Below are 20223 nucleotides of genomic sequence, written 5' to 3'. Positions count from 1 at the left end.
CTCAAATTCACTTCTATGCAGATATAACACTCGTTTTGAGTTATCTTTTACCATTTATGCTGTCCTCTGGGCATGCCAATTGAAATATTCCCCATTACCACATCTTGTGATATATGGAGTAAACACATACCATTGTTTCCCAAACACCTGTGGACTTTTTCGATGAATTGTGATCATCATGACTACACAGTTATGACGGATAATTTATGCTATGTAAATCAAGTCATGATATGACGGTCTTCATATCCATTTTCGGAAGAATGTTGTACCGAAGTCTCTGAATAATAGGTTGGTGGAGAGTTGAATGATGGTGCCGTGTCCGTGAGGCGGAGGCCCGGTGAGATTTCGAGGTCCGTCTCCGTCTTGGTGACAGGATCCCTGCATCCTGCCAGCTTTAGACCAGTCAAACGACAACCCAAACGACAGGGGTCTCGAGAATATCGTTCAGTGTCTGGGATATCGACGCCGTTTTCAACTCCGTCTCCTTTTGCAAACCGCTTTTCTCTGCTTCTGTGAGACTAACAAGAATCGGATAACTCAGTAATGACAATATGAACCCCAATTCTACTCAGGCTAAGAACAAGGGACCCAAGGCCTGTACAACATGCGCTAAAGCTAAGGCAAGGTGCGTCCCTGGGCCTCTGGGGAGCCTCAAATGCGACAGGTAAGTTACGATAATTGGTTCTTTTGAGGATGGTGTTATTCATGGCTTGTTCTGGTTGCTTTTGTCCCAAACTCTTCTCTTTGAATGCATACACACATGTAAGTTTGCGGTTAGGTACAGCTGCTGACATCAGAGTCTCAACTTTCAAGGTGCCATCGACTAAACAAGCCATGTGTTAACCAAACTCCGGCTCCGGCCCGGCCCCGTAGAAGCCCAAAGCTATCTAAGATAGCTGCTTTGGAGAAACGCCTTGAAGAGCTGTCCTCGCACGTAAGGCGTGAGTCTTCAGAAGAGGAGGACTCCTCGCCTCCACCTTCGACGAGTGAGAAACGCTCAGAGCTGTTGACCAAATCTGATGCCTGGGGTTTCAATCACTTGTTTCCCTTAAAACCGGGAATTGAAAATAACCCCCGTCAACATCCTCCACCGTCAGCTCCGGACAAGACACGGCCATGGGACTCCTGGTGGCCCACGCCCCGTGAAGCGGAGCTACTTCTCAACGGCTATAGGACAATCCACTCATGTCTATTTCCGTTTGTGTGTGTTCCTGGGCATATGACAGCCCTGGAGCTGCGTGAGCATCGTCCATTCCTGTGGAAGGCTGTCATGATGGTAGGGTTGTTTCTTGATGGAGCTAGACAGGTTAAGCTTGGCCAAGAGTTACTAGCTGAGATTGGACGAGCAGCTGTCGTAGATGGCCTGAACAGCTTGGATCTACTCCAGAGCTTGCAAATGCTGGTGGCATGGTATGTACTGATATGGCGACCAATTCGTTAGCACGCCCCTGACTTGTCGCAGGTTTCACTATGCGTTGAAGGGCTCTCAAGTGACGAATCTGCTGTTCCTTGCTAGAGCTATATGCGTAAATTTGAGGTTCACGGAAGATACGAGTCTTCAAGGAGAAGAATCTGATCGCAATCTTGATCATATGAGAGTTTACGCTGGCACTTATTACCTTAACACTTTGTAAGAACTACCCGCCTTCATTCTGGGGTTTGCTGACTTGGATTAGAGTGTTCACAGCGAACAAGCGGCCTGATGTCCTTATGAATACCAGCCATCTGGAAATGTGCTGCAGAGTTCTTGAGAGAACTATGCAGCACCCCTCTGATGAGTACTTGATAAAGCTGGTGCGCATTCAGCAGCTGGCACAGTCCATATCTGTCACCATGTCAGCGGAGAACCTAACTCAGACCGCCAGCAAACTACCATTGACAGTGGTAGTGCAATCGTTTGAGGAACAGTTGCAGCTGTACAAAGACAATCTTGGCCCACGGTTCGCTGATAACGGTATTTATGTCACCCCATTCCGATCGTCTAGCGCTCACCATGGTTTAGATAATCTCAAGACCCATGTCAACGTAGCCGAGGTGCTCCTCTATGAGATCGCCGTCTCGGACCAACACTCTGCAGCATCCTATCTTCCTCTAACTGACCGACTCCAACTTCTTTGGGCTTGTGTTCGATCTCTAAAGACCTTTTTCGATATCCGGTTCGATCATCGAGAAATGGAACGCCCGCGTTTCCTGTGTATGAGCGCGTCTGAACTTGTGTACACCATCATTGTTGGCATCAAGGTCGTAACACTTCAGTTACCCGGGTGGAACCTCGCCCAAATACACGCAGAGCTTGACATGGTCGAGGTGATGAGCCAGCAAGCCCAGGATCTGGACATCATCGTGGGGCGCCGCAAACACGGCAACATGCTAGGTACACCGACGCCCGGGGGAACGACAGCAGCTACACCCGCGCCTCCACCAGATCCTTTCGAGAGACTTGTGAAGCAGCTGAAGTCAGTGAGAGACTTGGTCAAGGCTGAGAGACAGCGTCTGCTTACGGGATCTGGCAACGCTGATCTCGTAGACTTCAGTCAAGACTTCTTGATGGATGATTCAGGAACGGACTTTTGGCAAGCGGCGGCTACGAGAGGTTATAATGTATGGAACATCATTGGTGACCCTGGTGTCTTAAATGAGTCGACTTGACGCCTTACGAAGTCGGTGAAGAAGGTTGTATTAACATCTTAGCATTAGCCCGTTGTGTTACTCAGCAATGCTCTTTTTCTGTTACATGATATAGAGTAAGCTTGTTCAAGATAGCTGAAGTTTTCTTTGTTGTCTATTCAGCAATTTTCGATCCTTGTCTGCCGAGCTTCATTCACCTGGAATGACATCGATATCAACTTCAACTGCCTTGACCTTGGCCATATTCAGCCACCGCAGGTCACCCTTGGCAGTCGATTTTCGGATATTGTACAGCTCATCAAGGAATGTCGGCACAAATGAGCCCGGTCCACGGACTTCGTTCCTCTCAGCGGCGAGCTCAGCAGCGAGTCCAAACATGACAGTTGCAGCGACAGCAGCGAGAAGAGGGTCAGCGCCGTACGCAGCAACCATGGCGCTGACTGTTGTGCCAAGAGTGCACCCAGTGCCTGTGACTTCGCCAAGATAGGGATGGCCATTGCTGATGGCTAGAGTACGAGTTCCGTCACTTACGAGGTCAGTAGCGCCTGTGAGTATGACGACGGTGTGCCGGTGCAAGGCGATGGAGCGTACAAGGGATGCCTTTTGGGGAAAAGCGAGGGAAGAGGTTGAGTCAACGCCCCGTTGCGTAATCGTGGCGCCCGCTACAGTCTGAATCTCGCCCTCATTGCCCTTGATGATGGTGAAATGTCCAGCATCGAGAAGAGTCTTGACAGCATTGCGACGAACAGTGGTAGCACCAGCGCTGAAAACATGAGTAAAGTTGATTAATTGATGGGATTTTTGGAGGCTTACCCGACAGGGTCAAGGACTATAGGTCTGTCCGCTTCATTGTAGGCCTTGATGGCTTGGAGATAGTTCTGAAGTCCATCGGGAGTGACGGTGCCCATATTGACCACAAGAGCACCTCCAAGTTTGGCAAGGTCAGCAGCTTCTTGGGCGTAGTTGGCCATGATGGGGCTTGCCCCAACACAAAGAGCCACGTTGGCGGCAAAGTTTTGAACAACCTGGTATTCCAGCATGAGAATTTAACATGGTCGTCACATGAACCGAGCTGTACTCACCAAGTTGGTCATATTGTGAGAAAGGGGCGTCTTGTCGGCTACGGCCCTGATAACTTCGGGGATTTTGGCAACGATGACTTTACCGAGGAGATCACGAGCGGCGGTAGCTGGCTCAGGAGCAGCGATGAGAGCGCTCACTACAGCAACGCCATCGAGAGACTTGGAGGGGGACCCGGCTGCAGCGAGAACAGGGGCAGTGTTGCTGGCGTTGATGCCGCCTATACAAACCGTGGGGACGGAGCCATATCCGGCATCATGTAGAGCTGAGAGGATATCGCGGACTCCTGAGGGACCTATGATAGATTTTGTGTCCTTTTTGCTGATCGTGTGTCAGGGGCTGATGTGAGTCACACACGATGCTTGTATATCACTCACGTCTGAGTTGAGTAGACAGTTCCGATACCGAGGTAGTCAGCACCGGCCTCACAAGCCTTGAGAGCTTCTTCTTTCGAACTTGCGGTTACGCCAATGATTTTGTTGGGGCCAAGAAGCTTTCTTGCTTCTTCATATGCTGTACCAAATGATCAGATCATGTCTTGATGGTTAGGTAGTGAGAGATATCAACATACCCATATCATCCTGTCCAATATGCACGCCCTCGCAGTCTATCTCAGCGGCAATGTCCACACGATCATTGATGAGAAGGGGGACATTGTAACGACGGGCAATGGCGTGTAGCTTCTTGGCTGTGTCTACAGCGACTGGGCGCTCGCTGTGCTTGTCTCGATATTGAAGGATAGTAACACCGCCTCGCAAAGAAGCCTCAACTACCTCTTCAAGGCTACGATCGCCAAGAATCTCTGGCGTTGAGTCTGTGACCAAGTATAGGCCGTAGTTGACTGTGGGCTTGGCCATGGTTGATGGTGATGAAATCAGGTGGACGACTTTGGCGGGGTTAGTTAGTGTCTGGTAATTGATGAGATGGGAGTGGAGACTCGCACAGAATCAACTCTTTTGGCTTATGCTTCCATTGTCATTTGCCAATTAGAGTCGTTTTCGCGAAAAGGAAAGATATTTGGAAGGGTGGAGTGAGCGATATTACAAGTGATGAGGCAAAAGTTGTGGTGAGGTGATTGATGAGTTACGATGACATAGGGTAGGGGGATGAATTGTACAGCACCCCACTCCGTTTGTGATTAGCACCTAGGTATGTAAATTATAGATAATAAAAACTAGTTGGGGGGTATTTTCTTGAATCTCTCCAATGGCTCGAAGGTTTTCTAACAATCGACTAGAACCACGCATCTACTTGGGATGTTGAGTAACCTCAAGACCTCACTTTTATTGCTGCAAAGGGAATTGTCTCAGCTACCCAGCCATCCATCCAATGATGACGTTAGAACCTCGAGATATCTCGGCCAAAAATCCATGTAACCAACCAATAAAATGGAATCATGAGCTTATTCTTTAGACTCATGCTCTTGGTCAAATACGCCGTCCTCCACAGAATCCACGCCGCTCGGCCTTTGAGCTCATCAGTACCCTTCTGATGAATAGCCCTCCAACCTCCAAGATACGCCATTGTACCCCAGTTGCGGAAGTGAAACGGAGCAGTTGGAGGCCCCTGAGAAGACGTCCCAGCGTTGAATCTCTTGCCGAGATATGTAGCCTGTTGACTTGCTACTTGTGCAGTGGCGGGAAGTGATTCGCCTTGGATATTGGCGCAGTCACCAATTGCGTAGACGTCCGGGAGGGTCTTTGTGATTTGTTTGCCGTTGGAGTCTTGGGCTTCGACCTGGACTCGAAGGTGAGAATCGACAGCGAAGCCGCCTGTTTTGCAGTTCTTTGCGATCTTTCCCATGCCCTCCACCTCTCGCCCGACTAACTTGCCAACCAGAGGGTTCTGCATGAGACCCGTGCTCCAGACGACAACGCCTGCTGCGACTTCTTCAGGCTCCTCCTTGATACGCATGAGGAGGACATCGTCGTCTCGTCGAATGCCCTGGAGGTGATGCTCGGTCTTGACTTTGATGCCTGCACGGCTGAAGATGCTTGTGGCGTATGCGGCCAGATTGCGATCAAACATAGGGAGAACCTTTGGTGCAATGTCATAGATGGTGATGGCAACGTGAGGCATCAGTTCGGGATACAGCTTGGCCAAGTCCTCGTGTATGAGATCGTGAAGCTCAGCTGCGTATTCGATACCTGTAGGACCGCCACCAACAACAGCAAAATGAAGTAATCGTTTCCTCTGAGCCGCGCTTGTGCTAGGCAGAGAAGCCTGCTCGAACTTCTGCAGCACTTTAAGACGTACTGTCCGAGCATCTGTAGCATCTCTCAGAAAACACGCATGCTCCTTGACACCCTCCACACCAAAAGTCTGACTGTAGCACCCAACAGCCACTACAAGCTTATCATACGGGACCTGGAACTCGAGGCCCTTTAACAGATCCTTGCCCGAGCGAGCCGTGACTCCATCACGTTGGTTAGCTTCAACTGTGATGGTCTTGTTGGCGAAGTCAATATCAGAAGCCCAAGCCTGATGGAACTCTGTAAGATCGAGTTTACGGCAGGGTTCGACAGCAGCTCGGAACTCGAGAGTGCCAACGGCGGTTGAGGCGATGAGTGGAGTGAAGACGAAGTGAGAGCGAGGAGAGATGAGAATCCGAGAGGCTTGAGAGGGAGATATTGTCTTTGCGAGAGCGTATCCAGCCCAGCCTGAGCCTAGAACGACGATGCGCTCTTTTGGTCCTGAGAGAAAGCTCATGTTAGTTAGTGTGGTGACAGGAGATGAGGTGCTCTGAGGCCATTCAAGTCTCTCAAGGCGCAGAGGCAAAAGCACAAGCCAATTGACCCGCATAACAAGTCGCCGCACTCACCTTCTTGAGTCACTGTACTGGCCAGTCTCTTGCAAGTGACTCTTCCCAACTTCACCAACAAGCGCTGTTCTGTCCCCCTACGGCCCAGACCAAGTCCGATCATGGCGTATCTCCTAATTTCGCGTGACTAGAAAGCCCGTAGTATCACGAAGACGCCAGCCAATGAGTTCTTGACGATAGAGATTTGTAAACAGTGTAAAGAACAGAATATCTAAACCGTGGGTATGCGGTGCCGCAAGTCTCGCCGTGTAAGTGGGTGTTTTGGCAGGGTCGTTTCTCTAGCTGCCTCCGCTAGAATGAGAAGAACCGAGATAGAGGGATGATGGGTGAGTATTCAACAAATGTTGACTGGGATTTAGTGAATGTATTACAAAAGCCGTAACTAAGCGGGCGTTGGTGCTCTTTAAGTAGCTACTTAGACTATCTATATCAATTCATCGTCACTATCTTCAGCTACATACGTAGTGTTTTACTCAGTGTCATACCTAGCCTGGTTTGTACCTGATACCCCTTCCGGGAGATCAACTACGAGGGGTTCCCTGTAGTCGGTACTTGCGCCCCGGGCCCCCGGTCCTCCCGGTGAGCGCTCCGCCAACGATAATTCACCGGAGCCGTCCCTTTCCTCTTCTTACTCACCTTGAAAGTTTTCCGCTCACGAGCTTGGACTCACGGTCACGGACTGATCCGTGTCTCCGGAATCTGCGATATCCAAGACCCGGCTGTCCGATACCATAGAAATTTCTTCTACCAGCTGACTCACATGCCCTTGCTACACAGCACGCTCCGAATATACCCCTACCTATACGAGTTATACATACTCTCACATCAGCCTCATGGTAATGCTAAAAAACCAAGCTTCTCCATTTTGCATACATAGTAAACCTCTGATAGCTCATGCTAGTGTAAACTTTCTACGTCATGGCATGCTTATTCCCAGCTTCTCAAAAGCCAACTCCAGTCCTCCCTCCCTCCCTCCCTTCCTCCGCCTCATGCTATTCATTATTTCTCTCCTTTTGTCTATTGTAACATGGCATCCAAACTCTCTCCTAGCACTCCCTCAATCTTGACTATCCATCGGTGTGTCTCCCGTTCAACTACCTCGTCATCGTCCTCCTGCAACTCGCTAATGCGAGGCAGCATCTCGTGCAGCATAGACAGCCACTCCTCGCCAAGACGATCTGTCAGTGCCTGCTCACACCTGACCGCGGCAAGTCTCACTGCCGCGGACTCAGATCGCAGGTGCTTCAGGAGGGCAGAGTTGAGCTCCTTCTGGTGAGCCTGTGAATCCGCCGCCGAGGCCAGCTCCACTGTCGTTGGGATGAGCTCTTCCGTCACCTCCACCGTACCAGCATGTGAGAACTGCTCCATCAGGACCGGTCCGACGGCGCTAAAGTGGGCCGGAGCCTGCCAGAAGTCATCCTGGTCGTGCTCGAAGCAGTTGGCCAGGGTCCGTAGTACCCTTGACCAGAGTTGTCTCTCCTCTGGGCTCTTCAGATCCACCGACTTCAAGATCCTGACTGCATCCTCGACAATGTATGTAGCGTAGTTGGTAACGATCGATTTAAGAGTGCCAAAGAATGCCTCAAGGAATCCATAGACGCTGTATTGACGTAGCGAGCGTCCCACTCGGTCGCTCTTCGACAATCCAGAGCTTGACCACTCCATGAGCTGAACAAAGACAGGTCGGAATGCCGCATCGTTGAGCTTGTAGATCATCTTCAACGCTTTGTCGTTGGTGCTGGCGTCAAGAGCACTGAGCCTCAAAAGATCTTGCTCACCAATCTCGCCCTTAGCACGCTCCTGTCGTCGCAGATCAAAGACCTTTGTGAGGATGCTCGATAGTAGCGTGGCATTCTTGGAAATGCCAGACTTGGAGTGCTTGTCAATGGCCAAGCCGAGAACATCGAGATATTCAGCAACAGCCTGCAAAAGTTAGCAACTTTCATACACACAGTGGTTATCAAACTTACGGAGAAGCCGGCACTTCTGGCACTATCCCAGTTTCGGTCCAAAGCCGAGAAGATCTCCTTCGCCTCAAATTGCTTAGCCAGGAAGTGAAGACAATCGACACGGCTTTCCTTCGTATCATCATCCAATTCGATCTCGGCTGATCTGTTGGACACTTCCAGAATGCGATCGACATATGTTGAAAGCATGTAGGGAAGGTGCTGAGCCAGAGCGCTGATGAATCCGTAACAAGCAACATGAAGTTCCTCATCGCGAGCATCCCCCCTCAAGCTTTCACCCAGGTACTTGACAGCCTGCGGGATTGCGCTCGGCAGAACGGGTACGATGGCGTCTTGCAGTACATCCACGAGCGAGGTAAGGCACAAGAGAGCCATAACTCGGAGGCGCTCCTCAGACTGCCCCAAGCAGTGCTCGCCAGCAATAGTTGTAGCTGCTGCCACAACAGCCTCGATGTCCTTCTTTCCATACTTTTCGGCAATCTTGTCAACGCATGTGACAGCGGTGTGCTTGTATCGCATATCGGTCGACTCTCTGATACCGGCCGTAAGCTGCGGAAGGAAAGCAAGCAATACAGTCCTTGATGCTGGGTCGGTGTTGCTCTCCTGTTCCACCCGAACCTCAAGAGCACGTAGGACCTTTTGCCGCAGTCCCATGTCAGGTCTATCGAGCAGGTTCTCAACAGCCTTGATAAACTCTCCAATGGACAATAAGTTGAGATGATTGGAGAGAGCCTGTCCGCAGCGGCCATGGAGAGTTTTATTCGCCTTGACCGTATCAGCTAGAACAAGGATGTTTTCAAGAAGTGTGGCATAGAGCTCCCTCAATCTCGATGCCTCCATATCATCCTTCTCCATCAAACCTCCAATCTGCGCTCTGAGTGTCTTGTTAGCTAAGAAGCTAGGGAAAGCCGATAGTTGTCGGAGGGCAATGGCTTCGACGTCCTTATTTTTGTCATCAGTCTCGTCAGTGACACCGAGGAGGACGAGAGAGATGCCAGGCTTTGCCTTGAACAGGTCAGCGATAAGGTCGAGCTGTTTGACGAGCGATTCGAGTTGTGTTGGGATGCTGAAGTGATTCAATAACTCGATAATGAATTGCAGCAGAGCGTCACTCGCACCATATCGATCAACCAGCATACTGATAAGAGCGTGGAGGAAGTCTTGTGGACCGAGAGTCTCGACAAGGGCAACAAACAGCCCCTGTCGTCGATGAGCGGGGATGTGCTCGTATGCCGTTGTGAAGCTGACAAGAATATCAGAGGCACCAGCGATAGGGCTCTTCTGCCCCTGACGCAGAGAGTCGATTAGCGGAGGAATAACTTCCTTGATAGTCTGAGACACAACATGGGCAGAGTAGTCGTCGCTTTGGCGAAGTACCGAGGTACCCATGAAGGTGAAGATGGGCATGACACTATGCAGGACCAAGTTCGGCGCGGTAGTGGCCAGACTGGCAATCAGGAGAAGGGCAGCATTCTGAACAACGGGACTCGAAGATCTTTGGATGCAGTTAACAAGCAAATCTCCGTACCCGCCAGAGCTGTCAATTGTGAGCTTCTTATTCGCCTTGTAAGCTGGCATCATGGCCAAAAGGCTTCGAAGAATGAGATTCTGTAGGTAGCCCAGCTCAGATCCGACCACTGTTCTAAAGTGCTGGAGTTCAGAGAGGGCAGTAAACAGGCCATCCAAGAGCTCGGGATGCTCAACTGGGTCCGAGTTCTCGACTAGCTGCAGAACGAATGTGACCTTTCGCAGCGACTGGCTGAGTTCGGGAGTAACCTGAGTGATGAGACCACGGTCGGCTCCAGAAGAGCTAGTTCGGCGGCGCTTGTTGGGTGGAGGCTCGGTGACCATCTTGGTTCCAGTCTGTATCGACTGAAGGAAATCATGAAGAATATCGGTGGTGAGTCGCACGTTCCTCAAAAAGTCAGCCGCCTCTGCAGAAACAACTGATTTGCTGTCAGTTGAGACTGCTGATTCCTGGGAGATCTCCAGCAACTGATCAGCAGCTGTTGACTTGACATTAGGCTTCATGGAAGACCACATCTTCTTCATGCGAGTGAAAGTTGCACGAATAAGATCAGCCTTTTCTCTTTGGTCTGGATCTCTGAGAAACTCCAGGAAGAATTCTAAACCTGCAACGTCGTTTGGCACCACAACATCGACAAAACAGTTGTCCATATCTGACTTTTCTAGACGTTCTGCGCTGCAGAGCTTAGCTGCCTCATCCTCGCTCAGACTTGCCCACCATCGCAAAACAGGGAGTAGAAGTTGCGTTCTTGTTGTGGTGCTGACGCCTCGAACTTCGTTGACGGTCTTTAGCAACCTACTCTTTACCAGAATCAATGGTGTGTTGACGATGTGTGAGGCGAGAAACTGAAGGAAAGATAGTCTTCCAGGTTGAGACAAATGGTCCTTCTTATCCAATGCAGGGTTCAGCTTGGACTGGTATTTGCCTTGCTCAATTGCGGTACGAAGGACGGCAGTAATATGTTCAGGGTCCATGACACACTCCTCAACGGTAGGAAGAATCTGAAGATGCAGAACCTTGGCGACAACATCAGATGGTAGAGACATTATTTCTTTGGACTTTCCATAGAGGCTCTGTTGACCCCAGAGGTCGAGTCCCGTAGAAGGAACTGGAGGAGTGTAGAGACCAGTAAGGACAGTGATCAGATCGGCCGCGGCTTGGCGGACGCGCTTCGAAGGATCGCTGAGTGCTGAGATACAGTAGGGAAGAAGAGCCTGGAGATCGGCTTTTCCGGCATCACCAACTTTTAATCTTTTCTTAGCCATGTCCAGTGCTGCAACACGAGCTAGGGCTGGGTAGGGACCGCTCCAGATGCGAATGAAGAAACTGAAGTACGTGCAGTCCTTGAAAGCAGTCTGTCGGTGAAGCTTGGGGTTGAGATCGAATTCGGAAAGCAGGCCCGCATTTTGCGAGCTCTCAGAAACAACAGAAAAGAAGATATGACTGAATTCGTCAAAGATCTCGCCGGGTTGAGGCACGAGACAAGGAGAGAGCGATTCGGAGCGGCTGGAAAGTTCCTCGAGCAACAAACCCAAATCTTGGGGTGCCTTCTTTTCATTATTGCCATTAGCCATCTCTGTATCGTCTTTGATCGAGTCGGGGAGTCGTCGAGAGCGGAATGAAAGGTCGAGCTTCATCTCAAGCTCCTCAATATCGAACTTGACTTCTTCAATAACCGACTGGATGGTGTCGCCAGATTTGCCGGTGCTCTGAGACAGAGCAATCAGTGCTGAACCGAGTTCCCGTCGAAGTGCACCGTCCTCGTCATTATCATCGCTAAGTCGATGCGCAGTCAAGATAAGAGACTTGAAAATTACAGCAATTTGTTTGTCCTTGAGGACCGAGCTGCTGAGAATAGTGATAATAGTCGCCAAACCTCGAGCGTCGCCCTTCTTGGTAAGTCTCTCTATCAATGCAAGACAGAGACCATTTGCTAATTTGTCCACCCGCCGCTCTTGGCCGATCTCTACAAGTAGCTTTCCAATATCTGTGACCTTCATAAGCGCTTTTGTGGTCTTGCTGCTCATTTGCTTCGCAGAACGGTATTGCGCCAAGATAGCCAGACAAACAAGAGCAGGCCGCACCGTGTCGTTAGTCCAACCATAAACCGTCTGGTCCATGAATGCAGTGACAGCGTTATCCTCAAGGTTGCCCTTGGCGACAAACACTGCGATCGCCATGTATGAAGCAATCTGAATACTAGGGACTTTCTTCATGACCAAGGACTCAGCAAAGACAGGTCCCAGTCGATGAAGCAAAGCCTGGTCGTTCTCGCTCTGAACTGCAGCTCGGCCTGATCTCGTCTTGTCCAGGATACCACTCACGGCCTCTGTCATGATGCCGGCCCAGAATGAGACCAAGGCGGGATAGTTGTACTGCATCCGACATGATTCGAGGGTGTACTCGGATATGAGAGTCAAGAATGAAGGGTGCTGAATAGCCTCGCGGACCAAGACATATCGGGGAGGCGATGTGACTGAGCGAATGTAAGGGTCGAGGAAGCGGAAATCGTGAGGGGTCTTGCTCGGCAGAATCGAAAGGAGGGTAGCGAAGGCTGGTATGGAATGGTAAGGCAGGAAAGTGAGCAGCAGGGCTTGTGTGTTTTCCTCATGAATTCTTCGCGGTGTTAGTTTGCTTTCCCGCACCAATCGCAGAATACATTGTCTTACCTGAATCTTCGTATGAGCCACTCGATAGACTTGATCGCAGGCATCAGCCTGAGTCGACTGCCCGCGAGGCGCAGGAAGGCTTCAACCCGGCGGTCCAGTTCCTCATTCTCAGAAGCTGTGAGCTGGGTACGATCCTGGTTCTGACTCTCCTCGCTGAAGATGGTAGACTGGAAGGGCGCGAATCGAGCATCGAGTTGACAGAGCTCCTCAAAGCCCTGGAAGCAGGTTGTATAAAGAGTTTGATAGCTCTGAGTAGCAGCGACTCGAGGTTCCCATATCAATGACTTGGAATGGGCAGCCTTTTGCGCCTTAACGTTGAGAGTGGACTTCGAATTGGCAGCCACCTGCGCCAATTGAGCAGCGAGAGCAGTCGCCATGATTTCAAGGGCTGCGACTCAGGCTCTGGGCGGTAGATGGCGTGAGGATGTCGATGAGATGGTCGGTGATAGCATCAGAGTGCAGCAGGTCTGAAAATATTTTGGCGACTACAAAAAGAACTTTGTTATCGATAAGAAACTCGCGGGTTCCACAGCCACCACAGCCACCCCACATACTACTTTGGGACGTTAAGGACAAACAAGGAATCTATTTCTACCTTGACTTTCTACGGGTAGATATGCGAAATATGAATTACAAACACAATTATGACAATTATCACTATTTTCTTGAGAAGACCAATAGACTAACTCTCGGCAGAGTTGGTCCCATAGCTCCCTGTACTAAAGTTGGAGCCATATCCTTCTGGCCCCGCCATCCAACCAGCTGTATTGACCAGAAGAACATTGACTCGACAACCGGGTCAGGATCAACAATGGGCATATTATGAGAGGTCAACTATGCGTTCCTTTCCTATATGCCTCAAGGAGAAAGAAAACTTCTGATATTAAACCGGGGTGCCAAAATAAACTGGTCTAAACGCCTGCTAAGATAGACTAAACTTACCTAAGTCTTTTCATCACTTAGAAAAGAGATCCTAAGTTTTCCTGCCTCTCCTTGACATTATATCAGATTCTATACCGTGGATAACCTATAAATTACCGAGGGTCTAAAAGTCGCCAAATGGTTATGATTGAGTCTTTACAGCATCTCGTAAGACTATCTTGTGATAGTTGTCAAGTACATTGCTTATGGGGCTCATCTAACTAAGGCCTAAAGTTAGTAGGAAGTGAATAATGTCCTGTTCAAGAAATAATAAATAGGTAAATGATGCTTTGAAAGATGTCTATTCCGCTCGCTGAGACTTCCCAAATCTCGTTCATAGATAGACAAAAAAGATAACGCATGTCTCAATCCAATATGCCTTGTTCGACTTAAAAAGATACTACGTTATTGGCTCGAAACCCCCACAACGCGCAGAGGAGCACATGAGAAACAGGTGGGACAGAGCCCGTTGGAAACGAACATTTAAGCCGCAGGTTTCTGGTGACTTGCCAATCTATTTAACCGCACAATTGAGGCTGTTAGGGTCGCAAGTCTCCCTATCTGATAGAACTTAAATCTGACGTTTTCCCGTGACGACGAGAGCTTCAACCAAACCAAAAGACTTTTGCCACGTCCCAATATGGCTGTAAGCAACGCTCAACTTACAGTCAACGCCAAAAAGAAAAAGCTCACACATCACAGTCGACAGTTCCTCAGGTTGTTCTCTTCGGAGACTCTTTGTTTCAACAATGCTCAGATATCCAAGACGGTTTCTCTTTCCAAGCTGCTCTCCAGTCTGGTGAGAATCCAACATAAGTGACCACATAGGAAACGGCCTGACTTGCATGCAGATTTCATTCGACGTTTGGATATCGTAAACCGGGGGTACTCGGGATTCAACACCGACATCGCTCTGAGATATCTTCCTGAAATCTTCCCGGAGCGTACAGCCTCATCACCTAAGATGGACTATCTGGTACGGTACCGCCATATAAAGCGAAGAATGTGTGGCTAAAAATGAACAGGTTCTCCTGTTTGGCGCAAATGATGCTGTGCTTCCTGGTGCTATCACCAAGCAGCATGTTCCTATAGATCGGTACAAGAAAAACCTCACCAAGATCATCAACCACCCGCGCATCGCTGCTCACAAGCCCCATATTCTGCTGGTGACGCCCCCTCCCCTGGATGAGATCAAGACAACCCCTCGATCCATCGAGAATGGCCACCAAGGAGCAGTTCGCAAGTCGGCTATTAGCGCTGCCTACTCCGAGGTGGCTCGTGAGGTCGCGCGAGAGAATCCTGGGGTTATTCTGGTCGACCTCTGGAAGGCCCAGATGGACAAGGCCATCTCCCTTACTCCTGACGATTACACCCCAGGTGGACCATGGTTAGGCGACCCCGAGAACGGTAAGCAGGGTGGTCTGGATACTCTCCTTCACGACGGGCTCCATATGAGCGGATCTGGTTATCAGGTATTCTATGAGAGCCTCAAGCCATTTATTGGCAAGGAGTGGCATGGCCTCGCGGATGATGATCGCAAGGGATTTGTGATCCCAGATTGGCGAGAACTGCTCGAGCTCAAGCCCAATCTGAACACTGGCGATTAGATGGGATGCAGATTATGGCATTCGACATCAGAGGCACTGATTGAATACAAGATGTCAAAATATACGCGTTGTGCAGAGTTTCTTGTGTCTTTGACCCAATGTTCCAGCAATGAGAGCGTGACTTCAGGTATGCCAAGACAATTTCACCCCACTACCTGACTTACAGAAATGTAACCCCTCTAGCCCCTCTGTCCCAGGAAACGGGATGCATATATGCGTGCTACATTCCGGAGGTCACTTGTGTGAGATGTGAGAATCCTGATTGTGGACATTCAACAAATTGGTACATGCTGTGTTATTCGAATGGGTACAACTTAAGGTACCTTACCTACCTACCTCGGATGAATAGTGGCAAGGGACCAAGTCTAGGGGATATTATAAAACTTGGGATCTTTTATCATAAATGACAAAGAGTCCTAGGTATAGTATAATCTAGTCGGTAGGCCTCTAGACAAGTGGGTACTAATATTTCTGGCACCTTGGTTCAGGGCCAGAAGTTCTGTTGCTCCCTGAAGCCAGTATTCCATGGGTCATGACAGTTCGAGGCAATCTTCGATCGTATTCCCTTTAGTGGCTAGGCCCCCTGACGTTTAATGCTTACAGTGGGCTACTTCAACACGCCACAGGCGCTAGAGGAACCGCCACGTTAGCGCGCCAGCCTTTGTCTCGACTACGTACCCAGACCTCAAGTTGCTCCGTTTCTCGAATTCAATCCACACCAGTTCCATCTGAACATCATTTCGGACTTCACACTTTGATGATTGCCCTGTTTCCAACTCCTGACGTACCTCTACGACCTCGAATACGCCTCCAAGATTCCCCCCAAACTTACGAGCACACGATATCGACCGTTACCCCTCCGTAAAAGCCCCCCACGATCCCAGCTGCTTTCAACCTCTTGCCCGCTTTACGCCATCCATTTACACCTAACTCCGACCCCTATCGTTCATATCAGGACCGGCCTACGTCAAATCTGGCCAATCTCTCTACTTTCCATCTCCTATCAACTGTGACGCCTATATTCTTAGACCTCTTCAAATACGACAATTTCTTCCATCAGTAGCTTGCCTCGCAACACTCGCCAATAAACGAGCACGCCTTGCCGATCGTCACGTCCACAACTATCACGATTCTAAGTCGCACACTCTCGAGCTGGCGCCTTTTCAATCGATCCTTTATTACCAAACATACGCCAAGCTACTTGCCAGTCGCTCTATTTGAGACCACTACTCACCACGACCAGGCGATTCTCGAGATCGCACTCTGCTTGTCGAAGGCCCTGTGGTCTACACTAGGCGATGCGGCGGGGAGGGAGGACCTCGTGAACTAAATCTTAACTGGGGATCGAGGTCGGAAGTACCAATTGTTTTTATTGTCGACAAAGTTGTGCTGGATCAAAGCTCATGCTGTACGATTAAAGCCATTGTCTGTTCTGCGCTTCCCTACTAACGCCTCCAACCCCCCCCTCGTCTCTCGATTGCCCTCTCCCTATCCTTGTTAGTCGAGCCACCTGCCCGCGAACTGCAGTCAATCGGCTTTCTCTACCCTTAGAATTGGCGCCTTGTTGTCTAATCAGACCTGCTCTGGGGATGGATCCCAGATTTCCAGTTTCTCGCGAAGATCTGTACAGTCTGCAGATGGAAGTGAAGCAAGTACAATATACTCAGAGCAATCATGCTGAACGGCTTCTTCGATTGGAAAAGAAACAGGCGGATGATGCCGCGTTGAAGTCTGTCTGGAACTCTCCCTTTCCAGGTGTCTTGAGTGGCACACCTCAAACAGGTGAGTTCTCTGCCTGTTGACATTTTGATCATTTCCTTACAAATTCTAGGACCTGTTTCCATCCCACACAATGACATGTTTGATGACTTGGATGAGCAAGGCGAGGAGCTTCTAGGATCTCTTCATCTTGGACCAGCAGAGGAGGAGCCGGTTCGCCGAGGCGCTGCTTCGCGGGCTAATAGTGTTCGATTCGACGAAAGCGCCCTGCACGGATCCAGTTGGGGAGGCCCAAGTAATCGTCACTCGGGAGATTTTGGTCCTGTTCGTCCTGGAAGTGGCCTTTTGATGGAGCGCTCATTATCTCACAAGTCGGATGGACGACATAGTTCTGCTGGACATTCAGTTCACTCTCACCACTCGATTGCTTCTGGTCGGGCTAGCAGCTTAGGCCTTGATAACAACTTTGCTGTTGGCGACGACGATGATGATTCGTTCGACATTCCTGGCCCCCCTGCGGCGTTTTACGTCCTCGGCACAGTTCCTTCGATCGTTCGATGTTGGTTAACCCCTAACTTTGGCCACTCAACACTCCTCTACGCCGACGTTTGCAGTGGCTCGCAAAAGTCCATGGTTGAGTATTCTCTACTCAGAGAGTTGGATCTTGTAGATCAGATCCATCGCGAGGTTGACGGTGCATATCGCGTTAGGTTGAATGTCTACTTTGCAGAGGCCGTGGTGACACATCATGGCAGTCGCTCTAGTAGTCCTCATGGGCCTGTCCCTTCAATCACTGTCTTTTTCGAGGTCCATGGAGTGACAGAGCAGCCTATTCAGGCCGTAGATCGCAAAGCCATTCGAATCTACTTGGGCAGCGACGCTCTCCGAGCTCATTCCGCAGATATTCTATTTTCCCAGAATACCATGACCCTTCGTGGCGACGAGCGAGAGCGACTTCAGGTCCCCTTTGTCCGACCAGAGGATGAAAACGTGTTTCGGAATATTTGCACCATCAACATGGTCCCGGAGAAGCCCAAGTTGAATGCAAACGCTGCTCCTTTCGTCTCTGGGGATTTCAGCCAGGCTAGCCAGGAGAGTATCCCTGACATGGAGGCTCCTCAGCCGGATTATGAGTCTCGAAGCGAAATGTCGCCGATGGCAACTGAGGTGGTTCCTGATAAGCGACCCAGCTCCAGAGGCAGTGTGTCTGGTGTGGAGAGTGAGAGAAGGTCTCGTGGACTCACCAACGGAGATCAGTTAGGTCCTAAGGAGCGTGCTGCTGAGCATTCTGCCTCCGAGACTTCCAGGCGAGAACCCCTTTCAGGCATTTGGGGATCATGGCGCCATGGATCAGGGAATGGAGTGGACGGCCCGCATAGAGATGGTTCATTGAGTGGATATCAACCTGCCGGTCGAGGCCGCAACATGAAAGTTCTGAAGCCCCAGAAGTCGGCCTCAAGGACAGTTTCTTCTTATGATGCCTCTTCGTCCAAAGGCCCGGGAGACGGTCGACGCAAGAGTCAAGTTAGCGTTGGGGAGAACGGTGGCACTCCTGCCAATAGATGGGAGGCTAAGCGAGCGGTGAGTATGAGCAGCGAACACAAAGCGCAATCGCAGCCACAGTCGCTTCCACCTCCAAGTCGTGATGGTCGCAGCGCCAACGCCAACGCCAACGCCAATAGCAACAATTCCCTGCCTAGGTCTGCCAACCCTGTCGGAGTTGCTTCAGCGTTCTCATGGATGACACCAACGTCCAAACCCAAAACAACCGCGGGCTCAGAGTAATGGGTTTGGATGGCTTGCCAGTAGTCATCCCTTTCTTTATCAGCTTTGTAGACTTTCAGGTCCCTTGAAGTTCATTCTCTAGTCTATGGAGACCATGAATGGGCAGACTCGAAGAATTGCAGAATCGCAATGACCCATCCGGGTTTCATAAACAGGATTGATAATAACGATTGCGACTTGATGTAATAAAACGAAACAAAACAGAAAATAAGAAAACAAATAGAGGCAAAGGCGATTCGATGCTTTGCTAGAAAAGCAAAGAAGAGAAATTGACAGCAATGATGTTTGTACTATGCAAATGTATGTCTAATCTATCATTAAATAAGTATGTCACTGCGCCTAGATCTTGGATCCAGGAGGCAAGGCTTGCCAAACCTTTCTGGTGTCTGCAATTGACTCCTTGACAACACCAATCAGTCCCTTGAAAGCAGGATGTTGCGAATCTCCCACACATTCATACATCCAGCTCTCGCTCGACGTGACCGTGATTCCGGGCTCAGCGCGCAATCGATCGAGGGCAATGTCGACTTCGCGGGGATTACAGCTCGACACTCCATCAGCAATGACATATACCTTATGCCCTGCGTCGCGCAAATCGAGCGCTGTCTGGGTAATGCAAATATGCGACTCAATACCAACAAGAGCGATTTCGGAGCCCTGAGGTAGATCGACGGTGATGGAGGGGATGGACATGGAGAAACGTGTCTTGTCGTGTGGTGACGAGGGGAGGAGCTGCGCGAGAGCTGAAACCGTGGGACCAAGCTTGGCTGAGGTTTGGGTCGTGGTTACGACGGGAACGGAGAGAGTGTTTGCGAATTTGAGGAGCTTTTGGGTGGTGAGGACGCTGAGGTTGATTAGCTGAGTGGCGTCAAATGAACTTAGGTCGCCATACATGCTATCGAATTCGTGAATGACATGGCGAAACTTTTCTTGAATATCGCAAACGCTATCCCACTCTTAATTAGGTGTTTCTGTCAGATCGAAAGTAATGATACATACAAGATCCTTGGGTTCTCTGACCGCCGCAAGTCAGCATCTCTCTTCCTTGTATGTGGCCCATATCAAATCATAGTACTACTTACTGAACCGCAGCTCATTCTGCGCTGGTGAAGACATGGCGCGAATCTGGTGTAACGTAGAGCCAGGAGCAGGACGAGTCACGGCAGTGCCTTCTAGAGATGTGCTAACCAATCTCAAGGTCGCTGAATTACTGATACTTGCTGCCGCAGCCCGCGAACCTATAGCCAACCGAGATAACCCACGTCGAGAAATGACAGTCGAGAGAACTTGCATAACGAGATCGCAAGGCTAAGATCGAGGATTCACCAAGTCGATACAATGAATGGAAAAGAAGAACGTACAGATTAAGTTCCAGCCTATGGTTAAGATCTCAATTCCAGAAAAAAAATCGAGATCTGAGACATTTGGAGGTGGTTGAGTTCCAAGAGGTGACTGAGGTGAGGGACGGGATAGAAGTTAGCCGCAGCGCGGGGGAACG

At 50.0% G+C, this 20223-nt stretch overlaps 7 protein-coding genes across 17 annotated transcripts; 3 read left to right on the top strand and 4 right to left on the bottom strand.

The window, feature by feature from the left end:
* Positions 1-371: 371 nt before the first annotated feature.
* FOIG_05649 (uncharacterized protein) lies at positions 372-6941 on the top strand. 4 transcript variants are annotated; one of them, XM_031204367.1, is made up of 5 exons: positions 372-664; positions 814-1410; positions 1463-1630; positions 1677-1954; positions 2003-6941. In XM_031204367.1, the coding sequence occupies exons 1-5, from the start codon at positions 552-554 to the stop codon at positions 2647-2649; spliced, it is 1803 nt and encodes a 600-aa protein (XP_031066196.1). In that variant the 5' UTR covers positions 372-551; the 3' UTR covers positions 2650-6941. The 4 variants fall into 4 exon arrangements, with proteins under 4 accessions (XP_031066196.1, XP_031066198.1, XP_031066195.1 ...); XM_031204369.1 differs by having other exon boundaries at positions 372-1410; XM_031204366.1 differs by having other exon boundaries at positions 1677-4085.
* FOIG_05651 (uncharacterized protein) lies at positions 2818-4565 on the bottom strand (the record flags this gene model as incomplete). Its single annotated transcript, XM_031204371.1, has 5 exons — positions 2818-3391; positions 3442-3653; positions 3711-4029; positions 4086-4221; positions 4280-4565. The coding sequence occupies 5 exons, from the start codon at positions 4563-4565 to the stop codon at positions 2818-2820; spliced, it is 1527 nt and encodes a 508-aa protein (XP_031066200.1).
* On the bottom strand, positions 5047-6632 carry FOIG_05650 (NADH dehydrogenase; the record flags this gene model as incomplete). Its single annotated transcript, XM_031204370.1, has 2 exons — positions 5047-6401; positions 6530-6632. 2 exons carry the CDS (start codon positions 6630-6632, stop codon positions 5047-5049), a joined length of 1458 nt encoding a protein of 485 aa, XP_031066199.1.
* A 365-nt stretch (positions 6942-7306) lies between the features above and the next one.
* Positions 7307-13150, bottom strand: FOIG_05648 (uncharacterized protein). 3 transcript variants are annotated; one of them, XM_031204363.1, is made up of 3 exons: positions 12694-13150; positions 8500-12640; positions 7307-8452 (listed from the first exon to the last, which is right to left on the bottom strand). In XM_031204363.1, exons 1-3 carry the CDS (start codon positions 13068-13070, stop codon positions 7547-7549), a joined length of 5424 nt encoding a protein of 1807 aa, XP_031066192.1. In that variant the 5' UTR covers positions 13071-13150; the 3' UTR covers positions 7307-7546. The 3 variants fall into 3 exon arrangements, with proteins under 3 accessions (XP_031066192.1, XP_031066193.1, XP_031066194.1); XM_031204364.1 differs by having other exon boundaries at positions 8500-13150; XM_031204365.1 differs by having other exon boundaries at positions 7307-12640.
* Positions 13151-14068: 918 nt separating this feature from the next.
* FOIG_05647 (uncharacterized protein) lies at positions 14069-15319 on the top strand. 2 transcript variants are annotated; one of them, XM_031204361.1, is made up of 4 exons: positions 14069-14260; positions 14317-14413; positions 14466-14590; positions 14640-15319. In XM_031204361.1, exons 1-4 carry the CDS (start codon positions 14255-14257, stop codon positions 15219-15221), a joined length of 810 nt encoding a protein of 269 aa, XP_031066190.1. In that variant the 5' UTR covers positions 14069-14254; the 3' UTR covers positions 15222-15319. The 2 variants fall into 2 exon arrangements, with proteins under 2 accessions (XP_031066190.1, XP_031066191.1); XM_031204362.1 differs by having other exon boundaries at positions 14069-14413; positions 14640-15308.
* A 569-nt stretch (positions 15320-15888) lies between these two features.
* FOIG_05646 (uncharacterized protein) lies at positions 15889-20171 on the top strand. Its single transcript, XM_031204360.1, has 2 exons — positions 15889-17003; positions 17053-20171. Exons 1-2 carry the CDS (start codon positions 16811-16813, stop codon positions 18723-18725), a joined length of 1866 nt encoding a protein of 621 aa, XP_031066189.1. The 5' UTR covers positions 15889-16810; the 3' UTR covers positions 18726-20171.
* Positions 15923-20215, bottom strand: FOIG_05645 (uncharacterized protein). 5 transcript variants are annotated; one of them, XM_031204357.1, is made up of 5 exons: positions 20087-20215; positions 19808-20033; positions 19725-19740; positions 19618-19671; positions 15923-19569 (listed from the first exon to the last, which is right to left on the bottom strand). In XM_031204357.1, exons 2-5 carry the CDS (start codon positions 20016-20018, stop codon positions 19065-19067), a joined length of 786 nt encoding a protein of 261 aa, XP_031066186.1. In that variant the 5' UTR covers positions 20019-20033; positions 20087-20215; the 3' UTR covers positions 15923-19064. The 5 variants fall into 5 exon arrangements, with proteins under 5 accessions (XP_031066186.1, XP_031066185.1, XP_031066184.1 ...); XM_031204356.1 differs by having other exon boundaries at positions 19808-20215; XM_031204355.1 differs by having other exon boundaries at positions 15923-19671; positions 19808-20205.
* Positions 20216-20223: the final 8 nt, after the last annotated feature.

Source organism: Fusarium odoratissimum (assembly GCF_000260195.1).
Source record: "Fusarium odoratissimum NRRL 54006 unplaced genomic scaffold supercont1.7, whole genome shotgun sequence".
In the NCBI taxonomy this organism is placed as follows: Eukaryota; Fungi; Ascomycota; class Sordariomycetes; order Hypocreales; family Nectriaceae; genus Fusarium; species Fusarium odoratissimum.
This window is presented reverse-complemented; position numbering and strand designations above follow the sequence as displayed.

Excerpts from the sequence above, each read along its gene's own strand:
- FOIG_05646 (XM_031204360.1), top strand. The coding sequence starts at position 16,811 with ATGGATCCCAGATTTCCAGTTTCTCGCGAAGATCTGTACAGTCTGCAG. Across the intron at positions 17,004-17,052 it reads GAGTGGCACACCTCAAACAG|GACCTGTTTCCATCCCACAC; the intron begins GTGAGTTCTCTG and ends TACAAATTCTAG.
- FOIG_05648 (XM_031204363.1), bottom strand. The coding sequence starts at position 13,070 with ATGGCGACTGCTCTCGCTGCTCAATTGGCGCAGGTGGCTGCCAATTCG. Across the intron at positions 12,641-12,693 it reads TGGCTCATACGAAGATTCAG|AATTCATGAGGAAAACACAC; the intron begins GTAAGACAATGT and ends AACACCGCGAAG. Across the intron at positions 8,453-8,499 it reads CCAGAAGTGCCGGCTTCTCC|GCTGTTGCTGAATATCTCGA; the intron begins GTAAGTTTGATA and ends TAACTTTTGCAG.
- FOIG_05645 (XM_031204355.1), bottom strand. The coding sequence starts at position 20,018 with ATGCAAGTTCTCTCGACTGTCATTTCTCGACGTGGGTTATCTCGGTTG.
- FOIG_05649 (XM_031204366.1), top strand. The coding sequence starts at position 552 with ATGAACCCCAATTCTACTCAGGCTAAGAACAAGGGACCCAAGGCCTGT. Across the intron at positions 665-813 it reads GGGAGCCTCAAATGCGACAG|GTGCCATCGACTAAACAAGC; the intron begins GTAAGTTACGAT and ends TCAACTTTCAAG. Across the intron at positions 1,411-1,462 it reads TTGCAAATGCTGGTGGCATG|GTTTCACTATGCGTTGAAGG; the intron begins GTATGTACTGAT and ends GACTTGTCGCAG.
- FOIG_05647 (XM_031204361.1), top strand. Across the intron at positions 14,414-14,465 it reads CCAAGCTGCTCTCCAGTCTG|ATTTCATTCGACGTTTGGAT; the intron begins GTGAGAATCCAA and ends ACTTGCATGCAG. Across the intron at positions 14,591-14,639 it reads CACCTAAGATGGACTATCTG|GTTCTCCTGTTTGGCGCAAA; the intron begins GTACGGTACCGC and ends AAAAATGAACAG.